Source organism: Photinus pyralis, unplaced genomic scaffold (assembly GCF_008802855.1).
Source record: "Photinus pyralis isolate 1611_PpyrPB1 unplaced genomic scaffold, Ppyr1.3 Ppyr1.4_LG4, whole genome shotgun sequence".
Taxonomy (NCBI): domain Eukaryota; kingdom Metazoa; phylum Arthropoda; class Insecta; order Coleoptera; family Lampyridae; genus Photinus; species Photinus pyralis.
Window position 1 is genome coordinate 33,928,724 of NW_022170511.1, and position 17,726 is coordinate 33,946,449.

At 35.2% G+C, this 17,726-nt stretch overlaps 2 protein-coding genes across 3 annotated transcripts; one reads left to right on the forward strand and one right to left on the reverse strand.

Annotated features, from left to right (window-relative positions):
- Positions 1 to 6,785: 6,785 nt before the first annotated feature.
- On the reverse strand, positions 6,786 to 11,559 carry LOC116169933 (eukaryotic translation initiation factor 5B-like). 2 transcript variants are annotated; one of them, XM_031486144.1, is made up of 6 exons: positions 11,543 to 11,559; positions 11,301 to 11,490; positions 9,153 to 9,268; positions 9,046 to 9,105; positions 7,867 to 8,996; positions 6,786 to 7,550 (listed from the first exon to the last, which is right to left on the reverse strand). In XM_031486144.1, exons 3-6 carry the CDS (start codon positions 9,197 to 9,199, stop codon positions 6,940 to 6,942), a joined length of 1,848 nt encoding a protein of 615 aa, XP_031342004.1. In that variant the 5' UTR covers positions 9,200 to 9,268; positions 11,301 to 11,490; positions 11,543 to 11,559; the 3' UTR covers positions 6,786 to 6,939. The 2 variants fall into 2 exon arrangements, with proteins under 2 accessions (XP_031342004.1, XP_031342005.1); XM_031486145.1 differs by lacking the exons at positions 11,301 to 11,490; positions 11,543 to 11,559 and adding an exon at positions 10,007 to 10,255.
- A 4,157-nt stretch (positions 11,560 to 15,716) lies between these two features.
- Positions 15,717 to 16,099, forward strand: LOC116169998 (TWiK family of potassium channels protein 7-like; the record flags this gene model as incomplete). Its single annotated transcript, XM_031486227.1, is given in 1 exon segment — positions 15,717 to 16,099. A coding segment is annotated over 1 exon segment (114 nt), but the record flags the coding sequence as incomplete, so codon positions are not given.
- Between the last annotated feature and the right edge of the window lie 1,627 nt (positions 16,100 to 17,726).

Consider the following 17,726-nt stretch of genomic DNA (forward strand, 5'->3'; position numbering starts at 1 on the left):
ACATGGCCACCCGATTGACTATTCCGTCCAAAACTAAACAAGATCCCGCTTAAATATGACAAGTGGCACGTGATAAAACATCTAAAGCAGGGCCCCCTTACGTTAGTTGAAAACAACGCTATGACCTGAAGCACAGTAGGGAAGGAACGTTAAATAAAACACTGAAATTGTGAAAAGTTTGTTTAATAATGATCGTAATTATTATGATTGTAAAATCCCGGAAATTTAGTTGATGTAAATTAATATAAACAAAGCAAGCAAAGCCAAAAGGTGTCGTACTCTCGCAAAAGTAACTGCTAAGGGTAAAAAGAGTACGACGTAAGAAAAACCTCGCAGTTTGATTAATACAATCCAAGACCAAAATATTTTGTAAAAGTTTAAGCAGTAGTTAAAAAACATAGTAAATGCTTATATACAATGATGGTTACACTCAAGGTTAAAAGCAAGTTTTTGGGAACAATGTGTCAGGTAGGAACAGGTACCTAAATTCTGTGAAAGGGTGAAATACGTCACAGGATGTGACTCATCTTTGGTGCAATAAAGTCCTTTTGTTAAAAGCAAGATGGAAAATTACATGAAAAGCTTTGATTAGCGTAATCCCGCTCCGGCAAGATGTGTATCCCGTCCCTGGTTTCGAGCCTACAGTTGGATGTCGAAGACAATCACGGAATTGGGTGTCGTACTACAATTTTGACTACAGTTTTTACCACCCCCGTGACTGCTTCAATCACGGAGAAAATTGTTAGTAACAAAAAACATTTCCACATATTAAAATAAAATGATCAAAACTTATATGAATGTAACTTCAGGGACAAGACCAATTAATCAACATCAATAAACATAAATTAAGCAAGCATTACACCAAAAACGTAAACAATTACAAACAATATAGCATAACGGTATTTAACATGTCATTCTGCATTGCGGTTAAATCAAGTAAATTTCAAAATCAAAGATAGAAACACATAAAAAATATAAAATGCGGCATACAAAATACAAATACGATATATAAAAATTACTACCTGCATTAAATAACACAAAATAACAACAAACATTTATGGAGCGACGCGTTCACGACCGCCATTCGAGACAAGATGCCAAACTGTGATGCCAAACGTAACCCACATTCGTGCTTTCTAGGTGGCGCAAGCAGCCTTTCCCCACCTAGAAATTGCATGGTTGCCAACTCTCATAAATGTATGTATCGTCGTAAGTTGTATATACAGGGTGGAACCTCTCACAGTTAAAAAAGTAATCGTAAATGATTTACAAAAAGCGCATTTTCACATTAACAGAGTCTTTGTGAAAAAATGAGTAACTCCAGCTAAGTTCGTTTTCAACCATTTAACCAAAATGATGACAAATCATTATTTTTCCGTATCTTTTTGCAGAAATACTGCGTTATTTTTATGGAAAAGCGCTAAGATCTTGGCTCTGTGTACGGGCAATCCATTTTGTGACATACGTTTTCAATTTTCACAAATAAGAAGCATCCTATGCTCTGTTAAAATTTCAGAAAAATTGGTCTACAAATAAAACAGTTGAATTTGCGCATGCGCAATCTGTTTTTGTAATATATGCGCTTTTTACTTTTATAAGTACCATCCTTTGTAATTTTCGAAATATCCGTCTACAAAAAAAGGTAGTTTTCAATTCGTTTAGTGAGAAGTATCTTCACTTATGGCCGTTTGCACCGTTTCTGCAATAAACGTTGTTTAACTAATCACTGTTTTAATTTTAATCAATGTTTAATTTGTAACCACTTGCACCGACAAAAACATAACGCTGTTTAGGTAATCGGAGAATCTGCTAGGCAACACTGTAAAATATCTACTGTCACATCAGGGTTGCCAACTTGGGCGATTTATCGCAAAATGGGCGATACAAAATCCAAAAAAAGCTCCCATTTTTTAACATTTGCGATATATCGGAAATTGGGCGATTTCGAAAACGCTTACGTGAACTTCTTACATTTAATTTCTCTCATTCTCATTAGTCTCATTAGGACGTAGTATTTACATGCGCGCATATCTGTGAATATGGGATTTTTTAATATGAAATAAATTCAATTTTATTCTGTCGTTTTATTGTGAAATTTATTTGGACAACCTTGCGATTTTGGGCGATCTTAAGAAATCCCAACGTTTGCGATTTTGGGCGATATCCAGAGAGCATTTTGGCGATATGTGTGAACGAAAAGTTGGCAACTCTGTGTCACATTTAGAAAACAGTGGTACACATGTGAGGAAGTTAGGTCTGCGCATAAGTAGTCCATTTTTTAACATGTGCACTCATTTTCCATTTGTAAGATGCAACTTCTGTTAAAATTTCGTAAAAATTCGGCTACAAACAAGAAACTTAGCGTTGGACATGCGCCATTTTTAACGTGTGCTCCTTCAATTTCATTTTATAAAAAGAATCTTACCCTACAATTTCAGAAGGATTGGTCCACGAATGTGGGTCTGGGCATCCGCAATAATTGATTTCTGTGTTTTTAGCCTGCGTCGGTACAATTTATTTTTTGATGTGATTTAATTTATTCCTAACTTCTTTTAAAATTTCAGAAAAATCGGTCCATAAGTAAGTAAGTTAGTACTGCGCTTGCACAACCTATTCTTTGAGACATTTCAATTTGATTGTATGAGAAGCATCTTTAGCATATAGAATTTATAAGTATATAGTAAACGACAAGTAAAAATTATGGTACATGAATAAAAGCAGAAATAATTCCTCCCTGAGAGGCAAGCCTCGATACCAAATAGCGAAAAAAGTAGAACAAGAGATAAAGATGTAGTAGTGGCACAGCCACAGGGACGGAACGACGGACGGACAAAGTGGGCATAAAGGTATCTGCTCACTACACCGTACCATCATGACCGTAATAGGAACGTATCAGGCACGGAAAATATACGATACGGACTACTATGCGATCAAAAATGAGATGCTGTCGAGTCGCCTTTGAAATTTTTGTTTACATGGAAAATCGTATTTAACTTGAACTTCCAAAGGCGACTCGACAGCAACTCATTTTTGATTGCCCGTTACTATGCCTACTAGACCGTATCAACACCGTGCGTAACCTTATGCATTTTTTGGGAAACAAATTTAGGTATACTTAAAAGCGCCCTCTATTGCGGAGCAGTATAAACATGTACCGTTTAAAACTGTAATATGACGCTTATGGATTTACGCATTAGATGTCGCTGCAAAAAATTTAAAGCGGTAAAGTGTGCATATAATCCAGTTTAATTGTATTTTTACCAGGAAAGTTGTGGGGTGGTTTTGATTTCTTTGATTCTATATGTTTTTTGGGGTGCTGAATCCGAATCTGAGGTTTGCTAACAAAATTTCATGACGCAACAAACGCAAAAAAATACAAAAAAGTTGAAAAAGATATTTTTTTTAGCAGTTTTGTGCTTACAACTCGAAAACTATCAACTTTTCGAAAATAACCTCCCTATCTTATATCTTATCGGAGAGTGTAACGTTAATGATGGCAGAGATATACATAGTTTGTAAGTATGCCTTTGCGGTTAGCAATCTGTCAAGACCTTTAAAGCCGCAAATAGTTTCCGCCAACTTCAAAAAACCTTCACGATTCTTTAAGAACCTGCCCTATGTTCGTGTGTATCTGTGACCACAGGGACCCGCTTTTAATAACTTCCTTACGACGAATGAGTAGCTCCAGTGTTAAATTAAACAATTATGGCTCAACGTACCTCCTATCATATCATATCACTGTAATAATACGAATATTAAGGAATTCGAATTGTGCAAACTTTAGCGCTTTAATCATAGATATATAAATACATAGATACAGCCATACCCCAACATAGTTCAAAAGGACGTACCATCTATTACCATCACTTTCGGCACATTAATTACGTATAGCGCTATCCTTTATAGAGGTACCCTGAGCATGGAAGACAAGATTCGCATTATTTATTATAGCTGTCAATCAAATTGTTAGCACAAATCACACAGAAAATTATCAGATTTGAGACTTTACAACATAAATAAACCGCCTTTTTATTTATTTAAATCGCATACCAGCAAGAAATGATACATTTAAAATGGAAGATGTTAGTTAGAAAGCTGGCAAATGAAGAATTTGAAAAAATTACAGCTGACAACTGGAAGAAAGTGTGTGAACATGTGGAAAGTGATTAATTTAAAAGAGAAGTTATATTGGTTGATGTTTCTGAAGTTGACAGTGATGATTCGGATTTGTCAATTTCATCTGATGATGATTCGGATTGTGAACTTTTACAAACGTAATGAATGTTGACTAAATGATTATTATCACCAATTGGATATCATTGTTAAGATGTTGTATTTATTTTAAATAAATGTACACGGCGTGTAGCTTACTTACTACAATTAGCACTATAATTTCAAAAAGAAACCCCACCGATTGTACAACATATGCCGAAAGGGAGGCAAGACGCGTAGCGACCAAAATTTGATATTGCACGCACACACAGTCTATAAATCTCGTTTTCCTAAGAATATTGCACGGATCCTTCTTTGTGATCATATGATACAAACGCACTGCATCAACATCATATAGGCCAAAATGATAATTGGAAACGAATTCACTTCCTGTCGCAACTTAATCTCCGTTACCAATACGCCTAAAACCATGCAATTAAAATTAAAATGTTGAACATAAACTTTACTTACTTACGGTTTTTTTGGTATTCTGTAAGCCAGCAATGAATTCACTGCAGCACATCATGCCAAACAAGGTAAACATAGTCCCAAATTTGAATGGCGTAGCTCTATGTAATAAAACTATTTCAGGAATAACAATTATGAACGCGTCTATCATTATGGCAAGCACTAATGTTATTCGTATTCCATTGATAACGCAATAATTACATAATATTTAGTGAATAAACCGGCCATTTAGTTAGATTTGATTTCGCGCGATCGTGAAATGTGTCAACTGTCACATGACTTATGGGACGCGCTAAGTTTGTTTTAAGCGTCCGATTCGCGTACGACATAGAAGTTAATGCAATAAAAAGTGATAGAACATGTTTCTTCTTGGTTAGAAAGTAATGGAGAGATGTACAAATTTCTTTGATATGTTTTTTAAAAACCGAGGTACGTTTGTTAAGGATGGCTGTATCTAGGTATTTATATATCTATGGCTTTAATTTTGTTTCAGCGACATCTAACGCATAAATCCATAAGCGTCATATTACAGTTTTAAACGGTACATGTTTATACTGCTCCGCAATAGAGGGCGCTTTTAAGTATACCTAAATTTGTTTCCCAAAAAATGCATAAGGTTAGCAATCTGTGTATGTGTAGATCTGTGGTTATAGTGACCGGAGCGTCCGCATGTCGTATCCGTACGGTTAGCTCGGTTGTACTTGTAAAGGCGCGTTTTCACGAGGCGATCTACGTTGAACGGCCATTGAATCGAACGTAAATTGAAAACAAGTTGAATGTGTAAACCGAATTTCGATTTAGCCGTTCGATGCAGTATTGCGATTCGATCAAAGTAGAAACCCTGTCTACTTTTTCGGTTCGATCACGGTGGAATGCATATCAACTGCCCGTGGTCGAATGTGTAAACAACTGCGGTCGACAAGAATTAGTTGATCGTGCGGCGAGCCGGCGACACAATTTGTGTTTGTACAAGACCAATAACAAGTACGACGGTCACGTCCTGATGCTAGTGAAGTGTCCGTATAATTAAAAAAATTACATTTTCCATAATACTCGTCATTCGTCAATATGGGTGAAAAGTGGACAGACGCTGATATGAGCAAGTTCTTAGATATTTATCAAAATTATGAGATATTATGGAATCCCAAACTAGAGCTGTATAGGAATAATCAGGCACGAAAAAGTGGCTTGCAAGCTGAAGTTATCGATCAACTAAATTGAACCATGTAAACGCGATCGATCTATTTTTCATTTTCAACTAAAGTCGTTCGACCGCAGTCGCTCGATTGGAATCGACCCGTGTATACGCGCCTTAAACAAACGCGTCAGGAAGAGGGTGCGAAACGAAAAGTCGAGGGAGAAGACTGAGCATTATTTAGACCTAGTCGATGACGAAAAAAAATGTCATATGTACTTCCATATGTTCATAATTTCTGCGCCTGCACGCACCGGTTTGGGACCTTCGCGTGCCATGCACGGAGCGTATCGGCACCGTCAAAATATTCGTCGACGCTCCGTGCATGGCACATTACAGTGCTGGTCGGTGACTAAACGGTCTAGTGAGCACAGTCCCATACTATGCCATGCAAACAAATTTTTTTTTGTCTGGCACGTTCCTGTTACGGTTATGTTATGATACGTTGTAGTGGGTAGAGAGAGACCTTAATAGTGAATTTTTTTGTGGAAATGCGCTAGAGGCAGTTTCGATAATATATGAATCGAATTGCAAACTTTTTTATTTATGAAGGTATTTAAATGAAATTTGATACTTATAGGCATTTGGAATAAAAGCAAATTTGGTTTTACGCATGCGCAGTATTAACTTTCTTATTTATGGAAGCATTTAAATTAAATTTGATACATATGCACTTGGAAAAAAAGCAAATCTGACACTCGGTTCAAAATGTGGTTTACCTAGTGACGATATCGTTCATCGTTCATATCGTTCATATCATTAGAAAAAAATGGGATTTTTTAGTTACGAGCTCTAAAAAATGTGTGCTTCCTCGTAAGTTGTATATACAAGGTGGAACTTTACAGCTATATGAAAGATAATTGTCAGAAGATTTAGAGCATTAGAGGAAAGCAAATTAAATAGATTTGAGTTAATTAGTAGACAATTTTACTAGTTATGTATAATATAGACATATTCTAACTACATTAGCATATTTGGGCCCTTAGTTTCTATATTACTCTTATAAGACCAAGTATTAGCCATATGGCCTATCTGTTTGCATACTGATCGAACAACTGTTCGATCTATACAAGTTTCGATCTACAAGCTTGAGCAATATGTCCCAGCCTTTTACATTCTCTACAAGTGTAGGTCTTGTAAATACATTTAAATAAGTAATGGTTTTCCTGACCGCATGCTCTACACATATTATATCTACATGCTTCATCAATATGGCCTACTTTATTACATATTGAACATTTGGACTTCTTGTGAACACATTTAGAATTATGTTTTTCATTACCGCATGCCAGACATTTATTAAATGTACAAGCATCAGCGATATGTCCTACCTTATTACATATTATGCAAGTGGCAGCGTTATGGACACATACGGAGAACCAGTGTCTTTCTTTACCGCATGCCTTACACGTATGAAATCTACACGCTTTAGCAGTATGTCCTATCTTGTTACATATAGTGCAAGTGTAACCCTTAAATTTACAACCAACGAAATCGTGGTTCTCATAACCGCACGCATCACACTTTATGGGTGATCTTCTTGAAGCTCTGTTGCAATAATCAATAAAGTTGCTTGTTTGTGTGCGAACAATCCTTTTATTCCCTGATGTAGTAACTTGCGACGAAGTACCAGCTTCACTGCACATATTAGGAGCGAGATCTTCATCATCTTCATCTATAGTTAAAAAATGTTGTAAAAATCAATTATGAATTTTGATATATAATCACAACAATTTTCATATGAACCTGTCATGTTTACCAAACCTTTTACTGATGAGATTCACCAAGGAAGCGCCTGTTTCAAAGAATCATCAGTACATATAAAAAATATAGTGCAAACGCCAGTTTTAGTTATATTCAGGCGCAGATATGCTTTTGCGTATATCTGTGGTTCAGGAATAAGATTGCCATGTGAAGAATACTGAAGAAAAGGTATAAAACCTCTTCTTAAACATTAAAGATAAATAATGAAAATTACTAAACGCATTTACCTTCATCGCTACTATCATCCCATGCTTCTTTCACTATTTTGTGTGACACTTCTGCTTCCTCTTTCTCCTCGGTAGTGGTTTGTTGATTTGGGTTTGCAGCCAGTGATCTATGATCAGCTTCCGTTTGCTCTCTCGCCTGTAGTTCCTCACGCATCTCCCTAAGGAATGCCAATCGTTCCCGCTTGGCATCCTTCTGTCTACGTAATTGATTACCGTCTTTTATTTCTTCTTCATGCCGCGTCAAAGGAAGCTGGACGGTTTCGTCCCCACTCGTTAACTTCTGTGTCTTATGTACTAACTGAGGACCATGTCCTTTCTTAAATCGTTCTGCTTCAACTTTCTGTAACCCCTTCTTCTCCTTACGGGCTTCCAGTCTTGCCTGCCTAGCCGCATTTTTTCTTTTAACGCTTGCTTCCCTCATCGTTTCCATGTGCACAGCGAGAAGGCCTTGCGTAATCTTGTCTCCCTTCTCAACCCTTGTAATTGTATCATTTGCAACTTGCAAAAACCATTCCTGTCTTTTATGCTTTTTATCACAGTCCTGCATACGTGCTTGCTGAGTGTCTTTCTTCTTTCTAATCCGTTCATCCCTTTCTCTTTTCAACTTCTCTCGCTCCTCATGTATTTCGTTAAACATTTTCAATTGTATTTCCCTAACTTTATTTGCACTTTTAAATGGATCGTTTTCTTCGTCATGTATTAATTTCAGACCGTCCATATGCTTAGATGCGAGTGCCTGTATACGTCCTTCAACTGTTTCCTGCATAACGGCTATCGTCTCTTCGCAATTCCGAAGGGTTTGTTGTACAGAAAGTAGGGTTTTTGTACAAGAACCTGTCTCATTCATTTCATTTTCCTCTTTTCCCTTTGTCCTTTCTTGGTTCGGTGCGTTGAAGTCTTCTCGCTTGTGCCTACTTCTTTTGTTAATTTGTTGACTTTGCTCTATATTGATGGATATGTTTGACTCCTCATGGCATCGGATTTCTTGAGGCATAGTGAGTATAGCTTCTGTAGATCCCGTTTCTTCTTCATAGCCTGAATTGCAGTTCTTCGCTCCCTTACCAATTTTTGGCAATTGGGTGTTGCCGTTATCGTCTATGTTTTCTACTTTATTATGACGAACCTTGGTCCTAAAAAGAGTTGGCAGTATTATATGCGTGATTCTACATCTTAACTTACTTATTTCCACCCCTATGTTTTTTGGAAATGGGGATGTTCTCTATCGCTACTTGGGAAATCCTAAAAGAATCATACATATATAAAGAATAGAAAGTGAATGCTTTTACCTTTCGGTATGACTTCCATCCTTGTAGTCATGTTTCGCTTGATCCATGATGAAGTATCCTTGAAATAATTATCGAAATCTTTTCATATCGTAACCCGTAAAACGAAAGTAAGCAACCTATAACATCAGTGATTGGTTTGTTTTAGGGTAATTAGTGTTAACCGATCTTCAATGTATTTGATAGTAAATATGAGGGTAATTACAAAACAATTTTGCATTTTTTATTAGTCTTTTTTCAATGTACAGTACCAGTACCACATACCAAATAAAATATTAGCAAGAACAGGTGGAGCTTGGATATCAAAGTGGGTGGGACGTCCTTCACGTCAGAGCGAAAAAATTCAAATTATATTAATTAATTAATTTGGTGTTAGACGGTTGATCGTAATACAACGTTTTAAATTTTAGCATTATCAATCCGTCCGATTTAAATTAAACTCAGGAATTAACTTAAATAACACGGAGTAATGTCAACGTTAGTTGCTGACCTATGCCAAGAAAATTATTTCAAGTTGTAAACCCCAATGACCAATGACATTTCCGCGTACAGTTCATGTATTCAATGATTGACACACTTGAAAACTTTTCAAGTTATTGTAAAGTATGCAGGTGGAGATAGAACGATTTTCTGGCTGAGCCAAAGACATAAGCCGTTGCAGCTACTTCTACAACTGAAGCAGAGGCGACCGAAGGTGACAAAGAGGTAATCTAAGCAGACGTCTCAAGGGAATCATTCAACTTAAAATCAATTATAGCAATTAGACGAGAGTTACCAAAAAAACCTCTAAAGGTTTTATTTGTCCAAATACAATTATGTGTGTAGTGTGTAGTAAAAAATATTCTAAAATATCTTACCAAAATGAAATGGCGTCGGCACGGTGACTTTGAAAGAATTGTACAAGAGGCATCTAATACAATTCACCCATAATAACTGAGATGTGATATCGTGTTGCACCTTTATTTTAACTGAACCTTTAATAGCAGAGTGGGATATATGCCTAGCGACGATTTTGATCTTACTTTAAAATCGCAAATAACGTATGATCAGGTATAACATAAAAGACCTTGAAAATTCTTATTCATCTGTGTAAATAAACTGATATTTTTGTATTGTTACTTAAATCGTTTTGAAGATATCAACAAAATTGTACCTACTTATCAAGTATGACTAATTCGCACAGCAATTATTAATCAATATCAGGAAAAAATAAAAAGAAGATAAGTACCTACCAACAAAGTGAATGATAACAATTTTTTTGAAGGAGAATTTTTCCCTATGACTGAAAAATTTAATTCGTCGCACCTCTGCTTCAGACCATTTACGAGTAATAACAAATAAAACAAACTACATTTTCAAAATGTTCAATTACAGTGCGTTCGAGATAAGAGGGTCAATATCTCTTTTATTTAAATTGTTAAATATATATTTATATGTGATATCACTCCCGGTATAACCGGAAATTGATGCAACTTTTGTTTTTCAATTGCAATGCCTATATTTTTTCCGATATTTGAAAAGAGCAATAAATTTGCTGTAGGTACGACAAAAAAAATGCATACAACTCTTGTGCAGATATAGCGCATTTTTTAAACCGAAATAGCTTAAGTAAATGGTTGGGTCATAAGTTAGTAGCATACTAACTAACTATGTTTACTTAATCCTTGGTAGATTTGGTAATCAACGGGGAGGAGGCTCTTTACACACAAAGATTTAAAGGTCGCCTGGCGAACAGAAAGCTGCCGAGTGCCGGTGTATTGTATTGATAAGTAGAACGCGAGATATGAGCGTTTAAGGAAAAAATTCTTTTGAGCCCCTTTCGATCGAGGGGCAGAAGAAAAATGTACCCAAAATTCCTGGGTTACCTCATTACAGCAATATAAATGAAAGTTCTATTATATGCTATTAGTTGGCAACAATGTAGCCACTAAATCAAATAGAAGCTGCCCCATTGGGCAAAAAAGAAAGTCATTTCCCTTTAGGGTAATGCATCTGTCTACTACAATTTCAATCGCTAATCTTTTTTTTTTGGATTAGAAACTATATATTGAAAAGTGAAATGTTTTTGTTTTAACAAACTGGTGTTTCCTTTATCAACCGAAATCATATGTTCAGAAATTCATAAATATAATTGATGCAAAAAATACATACCCAATTTAGAACTAATAAATACTTAGTCGATTTCCCAATGAAATGTTATCACAAACGATGTTTTGATACTGATTTAATGAAGTTATTGCCGCTATTGGGTAGTGATGCCTAATGCGTTCTTTCCGTATATCACACTACTGGTTTTTATTGTCACTATTTATGTTCACTTTTCCGTAAGTATGTTAGTGTACTAAAAGTACAACCGTTGAGTGAAAATTCAATGGTATAACAGAATAAATTACATGAACAAATAAACATGTTCTATAAACAAACGCATGTGCTTGATAGCCGGTGCAAGCCGCAGGAAAATAATACCTAGGTAGTATTCTTTGGTATCACAACTATTGCATGCGAGATATGCACCTATAGGTACCTATGCAACTCGTGAATGCAGCGGATGGAGGGAAACTTCAGAGGGAACATATTATTCACATACAGTGAATTTTTTTAAGAACATAGGAGTTTGCATGCAATGTAATTTCCCTATGTTCGATTTTTAAAAAAAACACATCAATCTATGAGGTGTGCGCGGTTCACATTCCCAAATCGCGCAACTTGTGTGACTATGAACAGCAACTCTAATAGTATTGATGATGAAAAGTGCTCGGTAAGATTTTTTTTAAAGAAACCATGTGAGGCCATAGCAACTTTAGGATAAATTTTTCTTAAACTTACGATAACTTGACCTCACAGGGCAAGCGCTGACACCACAACTCATTGTGAACCAACCTTCAATTATTTGTAGGTCATGTGAACCTGGTATTCTACTAATTTGATCTAATACATAAATGAAGAAAATAAGAAAATAAATACCGAAAACAATTACAATAAATGTTCGAAGTTTCCTCCTTGACATTATAAGCAATAACCTAACCGATTTCGTAATTAAATTGGACGGCGGTATTTTTAAAAATGTGACAGCTGACATCTATATATCTACTACTCATTTGAACTACTCAATAGATTGAGGTGTTTTTTTTTTGAAAATCGAACGTAGGGAAATTACATTGCATGCAAACTCCTATGTTCGCATTAAAAAAAAATTCACTGTATATAAAAGACCTAGATGAAACATTTTGTATTTGATTCATGGTTCATGTATTAATTTTTAATTAAAGGGTATAACTATTGTGCACTGTTTTCGGTTTGGTTATTTAAATGTTTGAATTGGTCAAATTCAGTTTCAGTTCAGGGGAATCTTATTTGTATAGAAATTACTAATCAGCCATTCATGGTGTGCTTAGCGTATTTTCCTCAAAGTGAAAAATCGCTATTGGCTACACTTTGACGTCCGTTCGTCTGTCCGTCACACGTACTCCTTCTACTGAAACGATTTTGGCGATATAGGACTCATTTGAAAGGGTTTGGTCCAAGGATTCTGTGCATACCCATATTTTTTGGTTTTGCGCACGCGCAGTGTCAAAAATTTGGTTTAGCGCATGTGCGATGCTAACTTTTTTATTTATAAAGACATTTAACTGAAACTTTATATGCAAACACTACGAATATAAGTAAAATTAACGACGTTTTGAAAATGTTGTTTTGCGCATGCACAATGCCAACTTTCTTATTTATGAAAGCATTTAAATGAAATCTTATATACAGCCATTTGGAATAAAGACAAATCTAACACCAGGTGCAAAATTTGGTTTTGCCCATGCGCAATTCCAACTTCCTTATTTACTGAAGCATTTAAATGAAATTTAATACATAGGCACTTGGTATACAAGCAATCTAACACCAGTTTTAAAATTTGGTTTTGCGCATGCGCAATGGCAACTTTCTTAATTATGAAAGCAGTTAAACTAAATATCATATGAACGAATGAAACTAAAACTAATACCGGTTTCAAAATTACTGTTAACGCATGCTGTATGTTTTATTTATGAAGGAATTCAATGAAATTTCTAATGTAGACAATGCGCAATTCTATTTACGAAAGCATTAAAAAAGTTTCGTATGTAAACACTTCGAATAAAAGTAAAACTAATGCCCCTTTCAAAATTTGTATGTATTTCTATACGCTTCACTATTTTTCATTAAACTGTATACACTTCGACGATAGGTGGCTCATTTGAAAGAGAATGGGGTAAGGATCTCGTGCCTACCGGTATTTTTTCCTGGTCCTAGCATTAATATTATTAGGAGGAAAATACGCTCTCGTCATTTATGTTTGCATAATGACTTTTTAAGCTTGTCTTTTATTTGATGGGTACGTCCCTTTGCGTGAATATCGGGTGACGAAACAAAAAGCTCCGTGGTTAACCAATATTAATTATTGCTGTTAAATTGCGTGATAAAACACAAGCAATTTGTCAACAATGGAAAATCGTTCATTCCTGGAAATACCAGTACCGTCTATTAAAAAAATTGTCGGATCTGGCTGTAGATCACAACAGCTCTCACTGTAACAGATGGTCGTTTAGCCGTTTTGAAAAGTTTTATTTTCAAATTATAATTTGATTCAACATAAGGAAATTTGCACATACACCGCTTCATAGCGAACGTAAACGAAAGTATGTCTGGAAATAAGAGCGATAACAATGTGTCTATTTTCGATAAAAAGGTTCCATTTTATTTTATCTAAGTGAGCGACCCTCGTAAATGTATCTAAACCGTTACAGTTCACACAACCATTTTATCTGACAGACGCTAATGATGTCTCTACTTCGCCACCAAGTAGATAAATCCACTAGTTTTAATTTGATATAGTTTTATGAATGTAACTTCTTTGTACATGATATTCAAAACTTTACCTTGCGTATGGCAGATTGAAGTTGTTATAACATTTCAATCAAATTCGTGCGGGATTGATAATGTTTCACTGCAAATGATGCCTTTAGCATCTATTGTGCAAAGAATTTACTAGATTTGTCACATAACCTTCCCGAACATCAATCTGGCTTTAGGAGGGGATATAGTTTCAAAATGGCATTGTATAAAGTTACTGACGACATTTTGTCTGCTGTCAACGAGTTCAAGTTTGCAGTCTTAATCTTAGATCGTACAATATTAACTATATGAGCTAGGGTCTTAATATTAGTGGACTTCTCCAAAGCGTTTGATATGATTGATCATGATATTTTATTAGCAGTACTACAGTTTATTGTCTTTGACCCGAATTCTTCTATTACTTACACGTTTCCATTACTATTAAAAAAACCGGAGCTAATTATTTGAAATTGATGACAATGATTAATTTTCGATTTGGCGTTCCCCAGGGTTCTATTCTAGGACCTCTGCTGTTTTCAATATATACTGCTAACTATAAATAAATGAAAATATTGTCATTGCCACTTGTATACTGATACGCAATAAATCACATTATGCACCGTCCGAAGTTGAAAATAAAGGATTCAAGAAATCTTTGGTTAAGCTCAAGCGTCAATTTGTAACAGGAGTCCGCGACTGTTTTATTTATTTTTTCGTTTTTATTTGGGAGAGAATTTAATGTGATTTTGCCGATTTTGGTATGTATTTGAAACGCCTTTATGGGGTTACAAAATTTTTTTAAATTGGACCAGGCAAACTGTACACAGTAGAGGGTAGGTTTTTTTTTACAAAATTTCGTTATTAAAATTTTTGGGCGAATGATCCTGCATTATGGTCTTGACGGTATTTCTGCGGGTGAAGAGCCGCCAGACTGTCGCGACATAAGACGAAATTAATTAGTACATGGCGGCCCTGCTGAAATAAATCCGCTCGTTAGCAACGTACTGCGTAGCGTGTTTATTTTTGTGGGAATTTTCCGGTAATGCTGGGTCTATCTATCTAACATTTTCGGTTTTTGGAGATATGTGATGAATAGGTAGTGTTGATACTGCGAAAAATTCCAAGACTCTAGGACCATTCCCCTAGAAGTAGTTCGAAACGGCAGAAGTGGGTCCGGACGAACGGACGGACAAAACGCAAACAATAGCACATTTTTTTTAATTCTTAAAAATGCGCTAAAACTACATTCTCATTTTTCTGATTTTTTTTAACTTCTTCATCAGTACAAGGCCCTAGACAAGGCCCTTTTAAGCTCCGCATTGATTTATGGTACTACTGATATACTTAAATTCTCATTTTTAGGACATGTATTGATTAATCTTGGTTTGAACGAAAGTGATTTTCAGATTACGCCGCGTCATCCTTGACATCGGTCGATCGCCTAATAAGGGTTAGGTGACACCGCATATTTTCTAGTAGGCTCTATTTGGAGTGATAAACTCTATTCATAAAATAAATATGGAAACACCAAATATAAGTTACAGGGATTATTAAACCGCTTTGCCTTTATTATTTCCATAAAAGATTCAGGGTATACGCGTAGGTACGGCAAAGTGAACAAGTTGGAGCCCTAAAACTCTCGAAGTACTCAACTTTGTTTTTATGCACCTTTTGTACTTTACCAAAATCCAGTAGAGAGGGAGTTGGGCGAAGCTGCGCTTTCAAGTTGTGTAAGTTAGCGTCGCGACGTCGACCTCAATTCTACTAGTAGTGTAGACCCGCCGCCGAATGTGTAGAATGTAGCGGTTAGATTAAAAATATCTACGTAATGTTGGTAAAGAGTGGACGTTTATTAAACTATAAAAATCTGCACTTATTTGATGCCTTCTCCTTTTTTTAAATGGAAATTTAAAATATACCTACTCTACTAAATAGCCATATGTGAGTATGGACCCACGTGTAGAAGTTGAAGGATGGATATGAAAACTCGCTTAAAAGCCTGGTGCTTTGACTTTCGAATAAAACAGGCGTTAGCACACGCTGGACTTTTTATTACGTTAATGGCGTATACAGTTCTTGGCGGTTTGGTGAGTAATTTCTGTTTATTACTCGTATTTAAAAATAAATTAATTATAATTAAATTAAAATATAATTGGACACAAATCTTTTTCGAAAAATCAGAAGGAGGTCTTGGCCAGAGCTTCAGCGTGCTAAGCGAAAAGTAGGTTTCAGTGTTTATTACTTTTGGCATTCTAAAATGAGCAATCGACAAAATTTTCAAATAAGGTCAAATCTGAAAACAACCCATATTGTTATATTGTAATAAAAAAAGTATAATTTTCTATTAATTAAAGACATAATTTAATAAAACAAGATGATGTCTTTCCCAATCTTGTTTTTTTAAATATTTCAACCCAATTTGAAAGTATGGAATCCATGGAACATACATAATCTAATGCCGTTTCTGCTAGTGCATTAGTGATCCCAAACTATATAAGAAATGCAAAAAGCAGAGAATTACTGAGATTGTTCATTAATTCTGTAGTAATTACATGAATTACAGGTCGTCATAGTGTTGGACATGGACTGATTATTTTGTTCGATATTTTTGTTATTCAATTTTTCGATCTTGTGCTTAATAAGGTTTGATTTATTTTACCCTTTGTGTGTTCATGTTTCAGAGATTACAATCAGTTTGAGTGATAGCAATAAACCGGATGTTAATTTCAGTGATTTAGTGATTTAGAATAGTAACAGGGAATTAAACGAATTTTGTTTAAAAAATCTGTCTTATGGATCCATTTGTGACCTACTTGCGAATTTAATGTGTAGTTGGCAGTAGGTACATTAAAAAAAATTTATTTGAGAATGGACCAAAGATAGAAAATGCTTTTAGAAGCTCACGGATTTGAATGTTTGGACAAACGCAACAAATTTTCATGGTCTGTTTTACGACCTGGAGAGCAACATTCGGTCAACGGAATTACAAATTTTGTTTTTAGTGTATACCTTCCACGCATAAAACAAATTAAAATATAACATTTATTTTCCCAAGGTACGAATATAGTATGTAGTTAGGGAACAAAAAGCACATCGTACTCTCAAGTGCTGAATAGAAATATTTCGTTTAGCATTTGTATAGGTCCACACTTCCTATAAAGACCAGAAAGATAAAAATAATGTAAAAGGGCAACAATCCGATTTGCATATTTTAACTGTTACAAACCATATATATGTCTATATTGTATTCTTCACCATTATTGATGCATAATTTGGGAAAACGTAATCCTATTTTATTTAATTATTTTATATCATTATCATTTTATGATTATCATGTGCAAATCAAAGTAAAATGTCTAGTCCGATGACTTCAGAACCTTATATTAAAACAAAACACTCAACCGATTTGTATCAAATAAGGGTAGTTTAATAAAAATTAATAACTTCGAATTTTTCTGCAACTAGTGCATGTTGATTCAATTTATGGTTGTCAAGCATTCTGATTGGGCGAAAAAATTAGTTTTATTGGTGGAAAAGGTTTGAGTCACGAGACGTTGTCAATTAGAACAAGTTAAAAAGTAATCGTAAACGATTTACATAAAGCGCATTTCCACTTGCATTCATTTCCCATTTGTAAGATGCAACTTCTGTTAAAATCGTAAAAATCCGGCCACAAATATGAAAGATAGCGTTGCACATGGGCAATCCATTTTT

Excerpts from the sequence above, each read along its gene's own strand:
- LOC116169933 (XM_031486144.1), bottom strand. The coding sequence starts at position 9,199 with ATGGATCAAGCGAAACATGACTACAAGGATGGAAGTCATACCGAAAG. Across the intron at positions 9,106-9,152 it reads GATGGAAGTCATACCGAAAG|GATTTCCCAAGTAGCGATAG; the intron begins GTAAAAGCATTC and ends TGATTCTTTTAG. Across the intron at positions 7,551-7,866 it reads GGATGATAGTAGCGATGAAG|ATGAAGATGATGAAGATCTC; the intron begins GTAAATGCGTTT and ends TTTTAACTATAG.